Source organism: Protopterus annectens, chromosome 8.part0 (assembly GCF_019279795.1).
Source record: "Protopterus annectens isolate FY-2018-M chromosome 8.part0, PAN1.0, whole genome shotgun sequence".
Lineage (NCBI taxonomy): Eukaryota > Metazoa > Chordata > Ceratodontiformes > Protopteridae > Protopterus > Protopterus annectens.
The window spans coordinates 815,151,004-815,170,743 of NC_056741.1; the positions used below are offsets into that span (position 1 = coordinate 815,151,004).

General features: G+C 39.3%; 1 protein-coding gene across 1 annotated transcript in view; it reads right to left on the minus strand.

Moving 5' to 3' along the window:
- Positions 1 to 219: 219 nt before the first annotated feature.
- The window catches only part of LOC122808349 (uncharacterized protein K02A2.6-like), a 55,229-nt gene continuing 35,708 nt past the window's right edge, over positions 220 to 19,740 (minus strand). Inside the window, 2 exon segments of the mRNA XM_044079315.1 lie at positions 220 to 273; positions 14,092 to 18,032. Coding sequence (XP_043935250.1) covers positions 220 to 273; positions 14,092 to 18,032 — 3,995 coding nt within the window.

Genomic DNA, 19,740 nt, shown 5'->3' on the forward strand with positions numbered 1-19,740 from the left:
GGACAAAGGAAAAGGGAGGGTAATAATACTGAATGGGACAGGGACGCCAATAGCCAGATGAGGAAAAGGAAGGCAATAATGGTAGATCTGTGGTAACATAGAGTTATTGACAGGAAATGATGACTACACTGGCATATATTTATATTACAACAAAAACTACTATTACAAAATTTAAAACAATTTTGGGGGAAATATTTAGATTTCAGCGGGGAATATTATTTATCGGTGAAGACTGCAACATGACGTGCAATAGTGAGGCTGTATTAATGAGACCTAAAGTGAAAATGCATCAAAAGACAGTAAAATTCTGCAATACTATATGAGAATATTTGGAATGAAAGATGAGAATTTACTAGCATGAGCTTAGACAGAATTTGTTATCCCCGAGGTACAATAACTGCCTACACTGGATAGGCATTAAATTTCGCAGGAGCATGGGTATTCAATTAAAAGCTTTAAACACATCCCGGAACTATTTCTGATCATGCTATACTAAAGAGAGACAGCAATGAAGTACAAAATGAGACATTGGCACTTTCTTATTTATTAAAAAGAGAGAAATTTAAGGACTGGATAGTGGAAATTACTTGAGAGGTATTAGGTAAAATAATCACCCCTTTAGAAGGGATAGGTAGGGAATTGGATAAAATGAAAACAGTTTAAATATATGGTAGAAATAAGAGAGAAAGATATGAGAAAGAAGCCGTATAAATTACTTAGAGGGGTTGAGAAGGCTTAAAGTATTGCTGAATAAGAGAAATTTCACAGAACAAAAATAGGAACAATTCCTGAGTGATAAAGTGAAAATAGGGGAGTATTTGCATATTATTCATGAATTCCAAAAGGTTTCAGTTGAGTAAATATTTCTGATAACTAAAGATCACAAAAACTCTTAGCACAATAACTTTGACAACTGAAAGTTGAAAGAGTTGCAGCCAAATTTAGGAAGCCCATGACAAGAAAACAAACAAGACAGGCTATAGAGATATCAGATATATTTTGGAAATTGTATGATAATTTGTATAAATAGAGGAATGTGGAAACCAGAAAAAAATCACAAATTGAAATATTTATGGAAGACTTAAGTATGCCAAGATTAGAGGAAGATGAGGTTGAATAATTAATAGCTATGACTGGAAGGGATGATATAAAAATTGTGACGTATTAAAAGTAATTGAGAGGGATGAGGCCAAGCAGAAGTTAGAACTGCTGGTTATAGACTGCAATCCCGAACAGGTATTGATAACAAGGAGAAAGTGATATGGGAGTGCTGAGTGAAAGACTAGTTCTTGCTGAATTTTTAGTTGAATCTAGAATGGAAGCTGTTCTTTAACCAAAGGTGATACCTAGAACTGCACATAAAATATTGCACAATAACCTTAAGAAATAATCAGAAACATCAATTCCTTTAGGAAACTTATCAATGCAAACATAGATCTAAAACTTTAGTTTGACCTTTTAACCCCATTTACCATCACTAAGAACTTTCCTCACAAAATATATAGGGAAACATTAACCTCCTGGAAACAAAATGGATTCTTATGCTGGTTTCAATGTGTAAATAAATTTAATGTTTTAGATATACATATGATAAAAACTGCTTACAATATTCCAACACAGGACTGGTTAACCTTACAAAGCATTCTAATGTACACTCAAGATTTATGCAGATTAATTAATGCCTCATTTAAAGATATTCCAAATCTAATAAGTTTTCTGTATGAATTTATATATAATAGTTGTGAAAAGAAAAATTCCATTTCAAATTTATATAAAGAGTTAATGACATATAAAACAATTCCCAAACCATCATACTGGCAGTTCTTAACAAAAGGTCAGTCACTGCAGTTAGAAGAAATTAAAACTAACATCTTACTATCAGTTAATTACACCTCTAACACACAGTACTGGAAACTATTTAACTGGAAAAACTTACATAGAGCATTTTTAACACCAGATATAATTAAAAAGATCAGTACTACTACAAATGTTTTTTGCTGGAGGTGTGAAAAGCTAAATAAAGCAGACTGGATTCACATTTTTTATGAATGTAATAAAATTAAATCATATTGGAATAGAATCAATCATTTTTTACAAGCTTTATTTAATGAATCATTTTCCTTAACTAAAGTATTGATTATACTAAATGTAAATGAAGGTCCCTTCCTGAATAAGACAAATATGTATTTGTTATGGACAATATTTGCTATATCTAGGAAATGCGTAACCAGAAGATGGAATTCAAATACACCCTTGACCTTGGAAGAATTCTACACTTTACTGAAGACAACCGCATTGATGGAAATAAAAATCAAAGAAGTACGAATCTATCCCAGGTCACTGGTAAATAATCCTTGGAAGAAAGTTACATCTTTGTTGGACACTCTGCAATAGTCAATATTGCATTTCTGATAACTGATCTGTTAATTCTATATTTAATAACATACAGTGTATATAACTGAAAGTCAGGCTATTGTAAATATTGTATATAGTTGTTTAAAATTATATTTAAAAATATTACGTAAATGTTATTTTAATTAAAAATAAAAATATTTGAGGAAAAAATAGAAATAATCAGAACAGGTTAAAAAGATTGGGAAGAGGTCTGTATGGCTCCCAAAAGTACAGAAAGTCTAGGATTTTTGCATGGAAGTGCTTTTTTTAAGTATTTATATATCCCAAGCAGACTTTACAGAATTTTTCCTCTGGTAGATAGCAATCACTGGAGGTATGCTGGGAAAATCATTGAGAATGTATGAAGTTAATAAAAATGTTTACAAAAATCCATTCTTTGGAAATGGTCAATTATGCATCTCAGGTTAACATTCTATCATATGTGCAAATGATGCCACTACTTCTAGAACTGTCATGAGAAGAAATGCTTGAATAAACATTTAACATTTTCCAGGGGGATGTAAAGACACAAATGTTAAATGCCTATCCAGAAAAAGGCCTTCTGAAAAAAAAAGTGGAAGAGGGAGAGGCAAGTTTACATGAAGAGTTAAAGCAACTGTTCTTCTTGCCCATTCATAAATACCAAAGAAATTTTCTTTTTTTTTTTTTTTTAAACAAAAAACATCTTTATTAAATTATCATGTATGACATAGGCAATCTTACATTTATATAAATGAAAATAAACCGTAGTGACACAATTTCATTTGCAAACATTATACATTACAAACTGTGCCAACACAACTGTAGCTGCAAACATTATACATTACTTTTAATATATCCAGACATTGTCAGTCAGCCATTACATAGTTCATTCAAATCCTGCCTTCTATTAAACCTTGTTCCTCCTCTGCATGTACTGATACCGCATTTCCCATTTTTTCCTATGTAATTTACTCCTACCCTTTTCTAAAGATCATAGTTCCAGTTGTTTTATCTCTGTTACTATCTTCATTACTTCTAGTAAAGTTGGTATAGATTTTGATTTCCATTTTCTAGTAATTGCTTTTTTGGTAGCCATCATAATTAGACTCAGCAAGGCCTTATCATGTCTAGGCAATTCCGATTCTGTATCATAGCTCAAAAAATAATTTCCATAGTTACTCCAATTTACACACCCAGCATCTCTGACAATGCAGTCTGCAGGGAATCTTTAAAGTCAGCCAACCTATTACACTCCTAGAAAATATGTTGCCAATTACCTCCTTCTTCCCTGTCAGACCTCCAACATTTGCTGTCTACCTGAGGAAAAATTCTTTAGTGCCTGCTTTGGGCATAAAAATACCTATGTAAACGATTCCAGGCAAAGATTCTAAATCTTCTAGATTTTGTTGCATATTTAGGAGACATGCGTATATTCCACCATTGTTTCTCTGTGAATTGCTTATCCAATCTCTCTTCCCAATCCTTCCTAACCTCCTCTGATTGATTATTATAGCTATCATGCAATATTTTATATGGTCTACTAATTATTCCTTTCTTAATTGCAACTTCTGTTCTAGATTCTACTAAAAACACTGCCAGTGCTGGTCTTTCATTTATGACCCCCTATTTCTTTCTCTTTGCCTATAATCTGATATCAAACCTTAATATAGAAGGTAATCTCTAACCTGCAGTCCAAATAGTTTCTTAGTGTTTCCATTCTATTACCTTTACCTCTCTAGTTATTTGCTCCGAAATACCTTGGTTCATTTGGCAGTTTTCTTCAATATATTTCTGCCCCCTATTGCCTATTATCTGTATCCCTAATTGTAGTCATTGATATCAGCAAAATCTGCTTTCTCCAATCCCATATTGGCTTAGTTCTTAGAATACCTTCTGCTACTTTATGAATATAATATTCTGTATGATTATTGTTGTTCTCCTTAAAGGTCTGCATCCAAAATCACAGTCTCTCACTGTTACTGGAGCTTTCCCACTGTTTCATCATCATATCTTTCCACTTTGAATTATAGTTTTCTGCTTGTGCTATGTACAGGAGCCTTAACTGTGTTGCTCTGAAATATCTCTTCAACTCATGTAATCCCAATCCACCCTGTTCTATTGGAAGAAAAAGCTTATCCCACTTGACTCTTGCCATCTTCCACTCCCAGGTAAAATCTTTCAGCTCTTTGATTGCTATCCAAAACTTCTACTTTGGTTGATAAAAATATGCCTGACCTGTGTATAAGACTAAAGGGACTAAAAATATTTTTATTACTTGTATCTTACTATCGATATCCATATAACAGAGCTTCTATTTTCTCAGTTTTTGTATTATCTTTTGTTTAGTGTCTTCCCACAAATCCTTAGCTGCCACACCTGTATAATTTTTAATTCATACTCCTAAATTCTTCATTTTATCATAAGTATGGATATTGCTGAACCAATTTGTATGTGGGTACATAATTTACTGCCGCTGTTTTTGTTTTAGCTGTATTAATTTTGTATCCCCAAAAATTTTAAACTGTCTCAGTATGTTCTATAGCACTGTAACATCCCTTTCTGGTTTTGTCAGGTATAAAACAATGTTATCCGAAAATAGAGCCAGCTTTTCTTGACTGCCATACCAATTATATCCTTGAATTTTTGAGTCTCTTATTTTCTTTGCCAATGGTTCTAAATATAATGCAAATAAAGGGGAGAGAGGACATATCTGCCTGGTTCCTCTGCTCAAGAGAAGATTGTCAGAGAGGACCCCACCCACTTTAATTTTCACCTCCGATCCCTCCTATATTCTCCTAATCGTAATTTTATCAGGGAATGCAAATGCTTCCATTGCTCTGCTCATATAGTCCCAGCTTACTCTGTTAAATGCTTTCTCTGTATCAAGACAGTAATCAAGACATCAATAGTGGTGTTTTCTTACATTCTGCTTCCTTCTGGATCATTACTGTTCTGTTAATGTCAAATGTTTGCTTCCCCTCCACAAAACCACATTGATCCATATCTATCCATTTTGCCATTTGTTTGGCCACTATAAGCATAAACCCTTATAATCATGATTTCGTATTGAAATGGGTGTGTATGAAGACAGCAAGAGTCAAGTGGGATAAACTGATTCTTCCAGTAAAAAATGGCAGACTGGGATTACCCAATTTGAAGGGGTATTTCAAAGCTACACAGTTAAGGCAACTATACAAAGCACAAGCAGAAAACTATAATTCAAAGTGGAAAGGGATGATGTTAAAATAGGGGGGATGCTCAAGAAACAGGGAGGGACTGAGGTTTTGGATGCAGACCTTTTAGGAGAATAACAATATTCATACAGAATATTATACCCATAAAGTAGCAGAAAGTATTCTAAGAACTAAGCCAACACAAGAATGGAGAAAGGAGATTCTGCTGATAAGGATGACTGCAATTAGGGATACAGACAATAGGCAAGATAGAGGGCTGGAATTTATTGGAGGAAACTGGGAAAGAAACTTAGGTATTGGGAGCAAATAACTAGAGAGGGAATGGTAATAGAATGGGAAGATACCAAGAACTTATTTGGACTGCAGGTTAGAGATTGCCTTCCATATCAAGGATTGATGTCAGAGTATAGGCGAAGGGAAAGAAATAGGGAGATCCTAAACAAAAGACCAGCACTGGTAGAGGTTTTAGTAGAATCTTGAACAGAAGCTGCCATTAAAAAGGAATAATTAGTAGAGCTTATAAAATATTGCATGATAGCTATAAGAATCAGTCAGAGGAGGTTAGAAATGATTGGGAGGAGAGATAAGCAATTCACAAAGAAACAATGGGAGGATATATGTATGTCTCCCAAATATGCAACAAAATCTAGAAGATTTAGGATTTTTGCTTGGAGATGTTTACACAGATATTTTTATACCCCAAATGTTGGAGGTGTGACAGGGAAGAAAGAGGTACTTGAGAACATATTTTCTGGGAGTGCTGTGGGTTGGTAGATATTAAGGATTTCCTGCAGGATGTACTGTTGAAGATGCTGGATGGGTGGATTGGTGTGACAAGGGAGATGATTTTTCTGAGCTATGATACAGAATTGGAATTGTCTAGACATGGTAAGGGCTTTTTGTGTCTAATTATGGTGGCTGCAAAAAAAAGCAATTATTAAAAAATGGAAATCAAAACCTAAAGCAACTATATTAGAAGTAGTGAATACAGTAACAGAGATAAAACAACTAGAAGTGAGATCTTTAGAAAAGGGTAGGAACAAACTACATAGGAAAAAATGGGAAATGTGGGATCAATACATGCAGAGGAGGAACAAGGTTTAAAAGAAGGCAGGATTTGAATGAACTATGTAATGGCTGACTGACAATGTCTGGATATATTAAAAGTAATGTATAATGTTTGCAGCTACAGTTGTGTTGGCACAGTTTGTAAAGTATAATGTTTGCAACTGAAATTGTGTCACTATGGTTTATTTTCATTTATATAAATGCATGATTGCTTATGTTGTAAGTGATGGTTTAATAAAGCTGTTTCTTGTTAAAAAAGGGAATTGAATAATTTATGTAATGTTGGTCATATGGTGTATAGCAATATATGTGAAGTAGCTTTTTATTCTTTGTGTTAGTATGTGTGATGACAGACTTAGGGACACAGGTGGACAGTGGTCTCACCTTCGATAACCACATCGCCACAACAGTCAGGAAATCCTTCTATGTGGCACACCTCATCACTAAGGGCTTTTCATCGAGAAAAAAAGGAGGTCATTGTCCTATTGTACTCATCCCTCATTAGACCCATTATAGAGTACAACGCCCCGTTTGGTATATACCTCACAAGACATCTGCAACACCTGGAAAGGCTGCAGAAATACCTTACTGAAAGAATCACAGGCCTAAAGCAGATACCCTATGCTGACTGTCTAAAAAAATTTCCAGCTATACTCTGTGGCATATCGTCTACTCAGAGGTGATCTCTGCTTAACATATAAGGCCATGTCAAACCCTGAGCTGTTGGGCATGCTCCACTTAAAGAAATCCCAATCCCTCAGAGCCACACGCTCTAGGGATCTAAACCTTGTCATCACAATGAACAAAACATGCTGGAGGGATAGGTTCCTGACCCAGAGACTCCCCATACTCTGGAATAGACTGTGATTTCATGTCAAGCAGAGCGCCTCCTTAGCCCTCTTCAAAAGGAACCTTGACGATTGGATGGGAGATAGGAAATTCACCTCGGGGATCATGTCAGTCGCCCTGCTAGAAAGGGGTCCAGGGAAGTAAATACTGTGGGAAGAAATATCCAGGGAATTGTTATGGCTAGGCTTGTATAGGCCCTAGGGCCAATAGCCTAGTACCAATCTATGAACCTATATACTCCATCAGTGTTTCACTTATTTTAACCAGGTCTGTGTGCAGCTGCTTTATACTCTCTTCTAGGTTACTGGAAGTCATGTCTGGAACTTGCACTGCTTCCTGCTAAGCAACTGCAGTCCTCCTCCCAGTCTGTTTGTCTCACCTTTTGTAGCTGATTTTCCTCCTGGTCCTTTATATTTCTTTTTTTTTCTAGCATCCAGGCAGTGCACTTAGTAGCCATTTACTGAAATTTACCCAAAAATCTAGGTCCATTGGCCTTCTCTGCTAAGTTTCTGTTTCCAGACTGGGAGAGACAGAATTAAGCTGTTACTCAATGTGTAACCATCTTGGATGGTCCAAAAGAAGTTGTCTTTCTAATCCAGGGCCAGTTTTTAAAATGTTAGACCTGTAAACATCTTTCAAGCAACAGTTTAAAAATAAATTGGAAGGAGACACTAAAAAGAAAGCTGGGGGGGGGGGGGTCCTCAAGGATCCTCCTTTCAAAAACAAAAAAGTATGCTAACCGTGCCTTCTGCCCACTGCCCTTCCTCTCAAATTTTAAGGTAATCTTTCGCTAGGTCTTGTAGCTAGGCAGTTAATAACATCACATTCTTAGGACACAAGATCCAGTAGGCATCCCCTCCCATTCCATAATTCCACAGCCTGCAAGGGACAAATATTATCTTCTGTCCCATATCATTTCAGAACTTCTATTTCAATGGGTCATAAAGCCAGCCCCACCCCACCACACACACCAATGGGGAAAATGCTTTTAATCAAGACTTTTGTGGTTCATAGAAGAAAGGAACTTAAGGCCCATTTTAGATCCTTCCAAACTGAACAGTTTTCTTTACCTTTCAAAATTCAAAAGGTTGATGCTGCAAACTCTCTTTCTTCTCATTCTAGCTCATGCTTTCATGGTCAGCCTGGATCTGAAAGATGCTTATCTACACATTCTCATAAATTACAGTTTTGTTAAAGTTTTCTGCTTTAGGCCTGCATTTTCAATTTATTTCTTTATTCATTGGTCTGTTTACCACCCTAAGACTCATCGCCAAGTGCCTTGTCCCAGTGACAGCTCACAGCTTCAAGGCACACACATATACCTTTACCTGGATGCCACTCTGAGATTTATACAGTTCACCAGGAGTCTTAACACTTAAGTCAGCTTAGATGTCACAGGATAGCTTTCCTCCCACAGGATGTCTTCTAGATATCTATTTAGTGAAGTCTTTCCTTCCTCAAGAAAAAATGCATTCTTACTATTACTACTCCAGTCTTTCTCATTAGAAGATAAAATATCTTCTGCAAGAGAATTCTGAGTTCTATGATTTATGGCCATCTCTAGCATTCTTATCCTACTTGCCAGGCTCCACATGTGGAAGATGCAATAGATCCTCAAATCTCTTGTGAGCTAGCACTCATCCTGTGGCTTCAATTCATATGCTTTAAGAAGGAGGAACTCCTTTGGTGGACCAACCATGTCCTAGTTAATCCAGGAGTTCCTTATTCTCAACCTCCTCTCAGTCAGTGGCCAAATACCCCTCAGAATTTGCTTTGGGGGATGTTTCTTAAAGTGTCAAGGTCCAGGAGGGTTGGGAGCAGCAATGCAAACATACAAACTATAAGGAAATTACAGCCCTCACAAAGGCTCTGAATGTCCTAAATCAACTCTGGTCTCCTGAAGATGATCCCAGAGCACACCATAGCATTGTAGTACATAAAAAGGGGGAACCAAGATCTTACTCCCTTTGCAGTCTAGCCATGATTGCCTTGGACAAAGAAGTTCAGCACAACTTTAACCCTACAGGCAACCTATGTCAGAGTAGAACACACTAGCAGACTCTTTGAGCAGATCGAGGATAGATCCGCACAAGTAGATGCTACACCCACAAGTCTTCCTGCAAGTAGTTCACCAATAGGGAACTCCTCAAACTGATTTCTTTGCCTCCTAGCCAAATAGAAAACTAAAACAGTTCTGTTCCAGGACACACTGGAAAACTGCCTGCAGAACAGATGCATTCTCAATCATCTTCTGGCTGGGGATGTTTCTTTATGCCTTTACTCTGATTTCCAAAGTCCTTGAAAAGCTCAAGAAGGACTTACCAGAGATGAACCTGGTGACTCCTTTTGGCCCTAGAAACATTGGTTTTCCTTTTCCAGTAACTGGCCAGAGGCAATCACCAAATATTTCCTCACAGATTGGACTTACAGGACAACAGATCCTTGATTCATCCCAACATTTAAAATGGCAATCTAGCTTAGTGGGTGATATGCTTTTGCTCTCTTTTAGGTACCTTTTCCCTCCTCAGGATATGTAGCAGGTGTTGAAAGAGGAGGCAAGAAAACCTTACTTAGCCAAATGGAAATTATTTTCTTGATACCAAAATAGAGGACAGGGCCCACCTCAATCAGAGTTCTCTAGTACCTGTATGAATTCTTCATTTCTGGCAAGGTGTACAGTTCAATAAAGGTACATCCCTTGGCCGCGTCATCCTATCTATATTCAGCCCCTTCTTTCAGTCTCAAGTCAATTTTTAAATGGGAGTTTGCATATCAGGCCACCATGAAAAAAGATGTTTCCTTGGGTTGTAAATTTCATTCTGAGAAGTTAACTATTTGTGAACTTGCAGCCAGTTCTTCTCTAAATTTTTTCTGACTGTGAAGACTGCCCCACTGATAGCTCTGCCAGACAGGTGTCTGAGTTGCAGGCCTTCATATCTATCCAGTCCTTTTTGATCTTTCGGAAAGATAGGGCAAATCACAGAACCAACCCTTTCTTTATGCCTGAAGTTCTCTCTTAAAATTTACTCGGAGTATCCAACTTTCTCTTTTCTATCCTAACTCTTAAAACAAGGAGAATACAGAATTCCCTATTGCTTGGATAGCCAGACATTAAATTTATTATTTGAACAAAACTAACCTGAACCAGAACCTAAAGAAACCATTTTTGAATGGCTTTCCCATGCTGTCCAGTTCTGCTACTCTAACCGTGACAAAAACTCTATCAGAACATCAAAACTCAGTCTACTAGAGCAAAGACCATATCTGAGGCTTTCGTGAAAGAGAGAGTCAAATCTTTTCTAAAAACAACTATTTTGCCTTTTGTTCACATTTTCTCCAAACACTACAAATTGAGTTCTATTTTCAAAGCAGGAGTTGCTTTACTTCAGAGAATCCGGGACTTCATTTCTTCTTCATCCACCCTATCTTCCTTATGTTTGGCAATTTTCCAATATTGTACTGGCTACTGCAACAGTAATCTAATGAAGAACCTAGTATAGTTGTGTAGTTTACATAAAACAATAGATCCTTAAATAGACCAACAACCAATGCTGCAGTATTGGCATCCTCCCTCCCATCATCTCCAATATGATCTCTCCTGCCCAGGTTGAGGTGCCCCTATCTTTTTTGCTCTTCTGATATGAACTTATTGACAATTTAGGCTTCTACTTCTCTATAAACACAAGGAAAGAAAGACGAGATCCACACTGTCCTTGTATTTAACGCTTTCGTTTTTTAATAAAAATTTCTTCAGAATACACATACACAATGAACCTGACCCTTTTTATACACACACACCCCTTCTCAATTAATGACATCACAATAAATCACATTAAATAAATCAACCCCATTAAGATACTTGAAAAAATTCAGTAAATGTTATTTCATCTTAAACATACCTAAAGTTAAATAAATCATTTAAAATCACAACTTAGTGCATCATTAGAAAATATATGATTTCAAGACACATTCAAATATTGGTTCTTTTCTTTTTATTTTTATTATTATTCACAAATAACCCTCAGATTTTAATCTAAGGGTAGAGATGATGGATATATTGGTGTTTAAACCTGGAAATAGTGTTGCATTGGTTCTTAGCTGCCATCTAAGTTCCCTATTTTCCAAAAAATCATTCAGAGGACCACCTCTGTCTCCTAATGTGACTTGTTCCAGAACTGAAAACCTAAAATTATGTCCCACATTGTTAATAGTGTGCACAGCCAAAACATTTTTTATGTCCTGTTTTTTAATATCACAAAAATGTTGGTACATTCTGCTCCTAAGAGCATTAATGGTTTTACCAATATAAAAACAAGGACACTGGGTGCACATCCCTATGTATACGACAGCCTTACTACTACAAGTAAATTTCTTTTTAAGAGTTTACATAAAACAATAGATCCTTAAATAGACCAACAACCAATGTTGCAGTATTGGCATCTTCCCTCCCATCATCTCCAATATGACCTCTCCTGCCCAGGTTGAGGTACCTCTATATTTTTTGCTCTTCTGATATGAACTTATTGACAATTTTAGGCTTCTACTTCTCTATAGTAGGTAGGAAAGCTCTGAGTTTTGGCATGACCATTTCCTTCTTAAACTGGAACATTCTCATGCTAAGAATGGGTTGAGGTAGCATAAGGGTAATGGTGTTTACCATACATACACAAGTTAAAGGATTTGAGTCTTACCTTTTATCCTGTCTTGATACTGGCTAGGCATATAATAGTCTGCAGACAGATTGCCTAGTATTTATGTATGAACTATGTACAGTGTGTGAGGATGGAGGATGAAACTTTGTAAACTGGCTGGATGTATAGTATCCTAGGTAGGATGCATTGCACATTGCAATCGCTATTGTAGCATTGAGTTGTTTGAAGATCTACTATTGTGGTAAATAAACTACACTTTTTGTGGAGAGAAGGCAAACATTTGATAATGTTAATAAAACAATGATACAGACAGAAGAAGAGCATAAGAAAATGAAAGTTATGTATTTACCATAACGGTAGCTCTGTGTTGTCTCATTTTTGTCCAGTTCACTGTTTGGGTTGTCAGATCTGACCTCAGCACCTTATATTAAAGTATTGTTTCTGAGAGCTCTGACTCTTCCCATACCCATAATTCCCTCCAACTGATTTACGTCAGATCGAGTTTGCTGACTACTTTAATTATATAGACCAAATATTATGGAATGGAAAAAAAAGATCCAAAAGCATTCCACACTTAGGGCAGGTGATGTGGAGCAAACAGAATCTTAATTGAGGTCTGTTTGAGCTCTAGAAGATGCAAGATGGCAATTTGGAAGGGGGAAGGCGGGAGGAGGGAGGAATGTTGAACCAGATGAAAATGAAACAACACAGCTCTATCATTATGGTGAGTACATAACTTTCATATCTGATGTTGTCTATTTTCACCTGATTCAAAATTTGCGATAGATTCCCAAGCTGATTAAAAAGGTCTGGGTGGATTCAAGGAAGGGCATTCCTGAAAATAGCAGAGCCAAAGGATGCTCAATTTCTAGATTGCACATCCAATTTATAATCAGATACAAACGTATGTGAGCTGTTGACCAAGTTGCTGCTGCTCAGATGTCACTGACAGGAACTTTTTTGCAAATAATGTCGAGGTGACTATTGCTCTGGTAGATTGAGACTTAGGCTTTGAATGCAAAGGCAACCCTCATGTTTTGAAAACAAAAAAAAAATGCAATCCACCAGCCACTTAGAAAGTGTGATTTTTGATACATGTTGTCCTAGTTTTATTTTGGAAAAGGAGACATAGCGGATCTGACTTCCTGATGTCTTTTGTACAATGTAAGTAAAATCTGAGCTGTTTATGGACATTTAATGTATGAAGGATGTGTTCAAAAAACAGGGAAGTCCATACTTTTCCTAAAACTGCATTAAGGTCAATAACCATTCAAAAACACAGACTCTGTAATCAGGAAACAGACTTTTGTCACCCACCCAGCCATGAATCAATATGCTTTTTAAACAAATATAGTGTACTAGCTTGATGTATATGTAACAGTAATCTATTAAATGAGTGAGCCATTACTTGTAGTAAATATCAAGTTCTCAGTACAGCTCTACATTGTTTTACTTTATATGTATACTGTTACATCCTGGGAAATAACGAGACCACACGGTTCTGGAGTTGTAAGGCCGTTCTTTATTAAGAGCCTTCAGGTGCGCACCCATGCTACATGTTCACAACTTCGCCATAGCCATACATACACCGGAAACCCCCCAAGTTACCAGAGAATACAGAACCAACACTACATGTTGCTAATTCCCCAGAGCGCCCCTACAGTACAATAACAGTATTACTTGCCCGATACTACATTCCTCCCCTTTTAAGCATTGAATACGCTTCCTTACAACAGAAAAAACAAGGGAGCAAGCCAAAACAATCCATCTAGTACTTAATTCCTAAATACCCGGCTAGTATTAAACGGTTACCCACAATCGAATTTAGGTTGCTCTTTTAAACTAGACATGCAATTGTTACATTGATAGTCCTTCAAGTAACTAGGTTTAACCAGTGCCCGCTTAGAACGGCGCAATGGTACCACCCTAGGTGACTCCGGTGTCACAGTTACCACCTCTGGTACCGGTGTGTCCATCCCTGGAACAGTTGGATCCTTGGGAACCTCTCCTTCCGAGTCCCGGCGGTCTCCCTCGGCCCCCAAGATCGGAGATCCTCCTGCCGCTGCGAGCCCTTCTCCCGAAACAAACGGCATTTCCGGGGCTTGCAGTTCCATGGAGTCCTTCTCCTGCGCACTCCGCAGAATCTGGTCCACATGTCTCCTCACCATTAAACCTCGATTCAACCTCACCTGGTACGACAGGGGACCCGTGCTCTTGACAATAAACCCTGGAACCCATTTAGGTCCATAACTGAAGTTTCACGTCATCACTGCATCTCCCTCCAGGAAACTTCTCTCTCTCCGTCGTCGATCATGATGTTCTTTTTGTCTCCACTGTATCCTCTCTACCTTAGCTCGGATGTTTGGATGCACCAGATCCAACGTGGATCTTAATCTCCGTCCTTGCAACATCTCGGCAGGGGACAATCCCGTGGTAGACTGGGGTGTAATGCGGTAGTTGAATAACACCCTTGATACTTTAGCTGCCATACTTCCGTCTCCAGCCTTTTTCATCATCGCTTTAAAGGTCTGGACAGCCCTTTCAGCACAGCCATTTGAAGCCGCATGGTACGGTGCTGATGTGACATGTACAATGCCATTTTTTTCCAGGAACCCCTTGAACTCTTCACTCATGAAACATGAAGCATTATCTGATACAATAGTCTCGGGTAATCCTTGGCTACTGAAACTCTTTCTCAGGCATTCAATGGTCATGGTGGAAGTGGGTGTTTTGACTGGGTAGGCATCCATCCATTTAGAATGAGCATCCATTATTATCAAAAACATTGCCCCCATAAAAGGTCCTGCATAGTCTATATGAAGTCTCTGCCAAGGTCTACTCGGCCACTCCCATGGGTGTAGTGGTGCCGCCACAGGTAAGTTACGATGCTGCTGACAGGTTTTACACTCTTTCACAGCGACTTCAATGTCGTGGTCCAACTTTGGCCACCAGAAATAACTTCGTGCTAAGGCCTTCATTCGGGTGATGCCCACATGACCCTGATGCAGCTGTTGTAAAAGTGCACGTCTTCCTGGGGGCGGAATTATCACTCGTGCCCCCCACAACACGCATCTATCTTGCACACTCAGCTCTGTTTTCCTCACCTCATAAGGCCGGAAAACTGGATCAGGTTGTTGTGTTGTCCAGCCTTGCTGGACCCATTGAAACACTCTAGCCAACACCGGGTCTTTTCGTGTCCAGTCACTCAATTCCTTTGCTGACACCAATGTGATGTCCTCCATCATCAACACTCGGTCCTCCCTTTCCTCTCGCTGGGGAGGCCCCGGTAGCGGCAGACGGCTCAACGCGTCCGCATTGCTATGGTGTTTCCCGGGCTTATAAACAATCTCATATTCATAAGCTCTCAATGTTACAGCCCATCTCTGAATTCGGGGGGAAACCATTTGAGGCACGGCCGTCATCTCGTTGAACAGTGACAACAACGGCTTATGATCGGTACACACAGCAAACTTCCTGCCATAGAGGTATTTGTGGAACCTCTTAATTCCAAACATTACAGCCAAACCCTCTTTGTCTAGCTGGGAATAGTTTGACTCTGCTGGAGTTAAGGTGCGTGACATGAACCCAATGGGTCTTTCTTGTCCATCTGGCATCCGGTGTGCCAACACAGCCCCTAACCCATACGGTGAGGCATCACATGACAAAATTAAGTCCTTGTGACTATCGTAGTGTACCAAAACCTCTGATGACTGCATTAGTTCCTTGGACTGCTCAAACGCTTTGTCTTGTTCCTCCTGCCACATCCACAGGGTCTCCTTCCTTAACAGTTTATGTAAAGGAGCTAACAGCGTTGACAGATTTGGTAGGAACCTGTTATAATAATTGAGTAAGCCTAAATAAGCCTTCAGCTCTGTAACATTTGTGGGTGCCGGTGCCTCTTGGATGGCTTTTACCTTGTCTGGCAGGGGGTGTAGGCCCGAGGCATCCACCTTGTAACCCAGGAACTCTGCTTCCTTTACCATGAAAGCACATTTACTCCTCTTTACTCGTAAACCAGCCTCTCGCAGTCGACTTAGCACCTCGTTCAGAGTCTCCAGATGCTCGCCATTGTTCCTCCCCATTAACAGGATGTCGTCCAGATACACAGCCACCTTCGGAATTCCTGCCACCAGTCCCTCCATTATTCTTTGGAAAATAGCTGGACTAGAGGAAACCCCAAAAGGTAAACGATTGACTCGGAACAGCCCTTTGTGTGTGTTAAGGGTGACATAGGCCTTTGACCCTTCTTCCAGAACTACTTGTTGATATGCCTGACTGAGGTCCAGTTTACTAAACCTTTCACCTCCCGACAGCTTTTCAAATACATCCTCCACCTTGGGTAATGGATACTGCTCCAGCTTCGAAACTTGGTTCACTGTTAGCTTGTAGTCACCACATATGCGTACAGTATTATCTGGCTTTAATACTGGAACAATTGGTGCCGCCCATTCCGAAAACTTCACTGGTTCAATTATACCTTGCTTGGTGAGTCGCTCCAACTCAGTCTCCACTTTCTTCTTCATTGCATATGGTACGGGTCGAGGTTTGTAAAATCTTGGCGTTGCGTTTTCTTTAACGTGTATCTTTGCTGGTGGACCCCTCCAGGTCCCCAGTTCCTCTTTGAACACTTCTTTGTTGTTCCCCAGCACATCTTGCAAGGCCAGCCCCTGCTGTTCTACTTTATGGAGCCGTAGACACCCCATTTCCAGCTCCTTTAGCCACGCTCGGCCTAACAGGTTTGGTCCATTACCTGCTACCACCATGACTGGCAACTGTTTGACTTTATCTTTATGTTTGACAGTTACTTTGACCATCCCCAGTGTGGGAACTGTTTCACCGGTATATGTTTTCAAAGTCACTGAACAGTCCCGCAGCTTCTGAGCTTCTTTTAGCCATAACTTTCCATACTCAACCTTGGACAGAACCGTCACACTACATCCCGTATCCACTTCAAACTGCACCATTTTACCATTTAAGTCCAGCTGGGTTATGATGGGATCAACTCTTTCCCACCTTGCCTCTTCCATGTTAAACATAGTGAACACTTCCTCATCTTCTCTGGTGTTTTGATTTCCACCTTCATGCATGTGGTGAGCATACTGCCGTTTTATTTTTCGGTTTCCCTTTCTGTCCATCATACTGCTCTTTTCCTCCCCCTTTCTCGGCTGGTCCCTAGAGGGCGTTGATCGGCACATTTTCTTCACATGGCCCTTTTTCCCACAAGCATGACATTTTGCATTTAAAAAACGACAATTCCTTGACAGATGTTCTCCACCACACCTATAACAGGCATACTGACCAGACTTCCCTGGTGATTTATGCTCCCCGACCACTTTATGCACTGGCAGTGGGGTAGCACCCCTGCTCCCCACCCCTTCGATGGCTCTTGGTTGTAAATCACGAATGTCTTTATTCGCCGTCTCGATGGCCTGTGCCAACTTCAAGGCCTTTTCAAACGACAACTCAGGCTCCGCTAACAATCTGCGTTGTATGCGGTCATCTGCAATGCCACATACGAGCCTATCTCGTAGCATTTCTGTCAGTCTGTCCCCATAATTACAGTGTTGCGCCAGTTCCCTCAGCACTGCGACATACTCCATTACCGTTTCATTGGCCATCCTAGTCCTTGAATTTAACTTGAACCTTTGGACTATGGCACTCGGCTTCGGGTTATAATGTGACTGAAGCAAGCTCGTCAACTCCATGAACGATTTATCCCCCGGTTTATCAGGACTCAATAAGTTCCTCATCAGACTGTACGTCTTGCTGCCCACCGAACTCAGCAATATGGCTCGCTTCCGGCCCGCATCCAGTATCTGGTTTGCTTCAAAAAAATGTTCCAACACTTCACAATACTCCTCCCAGGTCTGGGTCTGACAGTCGTATGCAACCAGCGACCCCAACATGGAACCAGACATAACCCCGGCAGGCCCAGTCTCTTCATCGTCCGACATTAACTGCACCCCGCCTTTTCACTCGCAGCGGACTCGGAGGCATCCCATCCTCGTCGCCAATATGTTACATCCTGGGAAATAACGAGACCACACGGTTCTGGAGTTGTAAGGCCGTTCTTTATTAAGAGCCTTCAGGTGCGCACCCATGCTACATGTTCACAACTTCGCCATAGCCATACATACACCGGAAACCCCCCAAGTTACCAGAGAATACAGAACCAACACTACATGTTGCTAATTCCCCAGAGCGCCCCTACAGTACAATAACAGCATTACTTGCCCGATACTACATATACATAATACATTGCCCCTGTAGTATCTCTGCATTAATTAATTCCATATTCAATGTCAAATGAAGTTCATTTTTTACAGCTTTAAAGGCCAAACATAGTTTACCTCATGTGTATCTGTAACTTATAAACAAGAGGCCCAAACTCTGTAGCCTAAAATAATAGGAATTACCTCTAATTCCTAGAATTCTCTTCGCAAACTTGCATTGAATTCCCTCAATTAATAACAAGTATCCTTTACTATATATGAAAAACTGTGTATTATACTCTATTATAGGATGAACATAGGATGTACACAATTGTTTAAGTAATTCTTTATTACCATCATCAAAATGCCTAAAAATGTGACCAAAAACATGCATAGACTCAACTTTCTAATTCATAGCATGTGTCTGAAACCATAAGGTATTACTAACATTGATAGTGTGTTGATTTAAATTTGTTTCAGATGACACCCTTGGGAGAAAGGAAGAATTTGTTCTTAGTGATACTCTATCCTTGTGGAATATCAGAAAAGGTGGCTTGCAGCTCCACAACACGTCTAGTAGAAGTGATGGCAATCAGAAAAATGGTCTTCCAAGAAAGGAACTTTAAGTCGGCTAAGGCCATGGGCTCGAAAGGTTTTTGAGTTAATGATTGAAGCAACAATGTGATATCCCATGGGGGGACTAGATCTCAAACAGAAGAGCTCATCAAGAAAGTTCCTTTGAGAAAAGCTTTAGCTATCCTAAGCAAAGCAATAGATGAATCATTGTATGCTATGTGAAAATTTGAAATGACATCCATCTAAATGTTTATAATAGACTAATTGGAACTCTGCTGAAAAAGTTCTGCAAGAAATTTCAGTATCGATGGAAGAGAGGCTGAGAGAGGGTCCAAGAGCAAATGGACATCTTGTAAGTCTTTTTTGTCACGTCTTTTTGAGAAGAGAAGAAAGCCTGGTGTGTCTGGCTATTGTTAAAACTGGAGAAACCATATACTTAATTTTAGGGTCTGAAGATCCAGTAGAGGCATCTCGGATGGGTGACTCAATATATCCAGGAAGGGATCCAGCACCCATAGTAGGTGCAGTAAGTGAGGCCAGATGAAAGCGAACCATACCTGCTGGGGTCAGAATGAGCAATGAGGATCACCTTGTGACTTTCTAAATGAATTCTGATCGGAACTGTATCAGTGGAAAGTTATATAGGAGATCTGGGGGCCAAATTCCAAAGACATGCATCTGGAGCATTTCTCCCCAGGCCTCCGCTGAAAACAGGCTCTGTGGAACCTAGTCGGACTTTCCCGGTCAACAAATGTTAAATAAATAAAAAAAATAAAAATAAAAATGTGGACTAGAGAATCTCTCAATGGATGG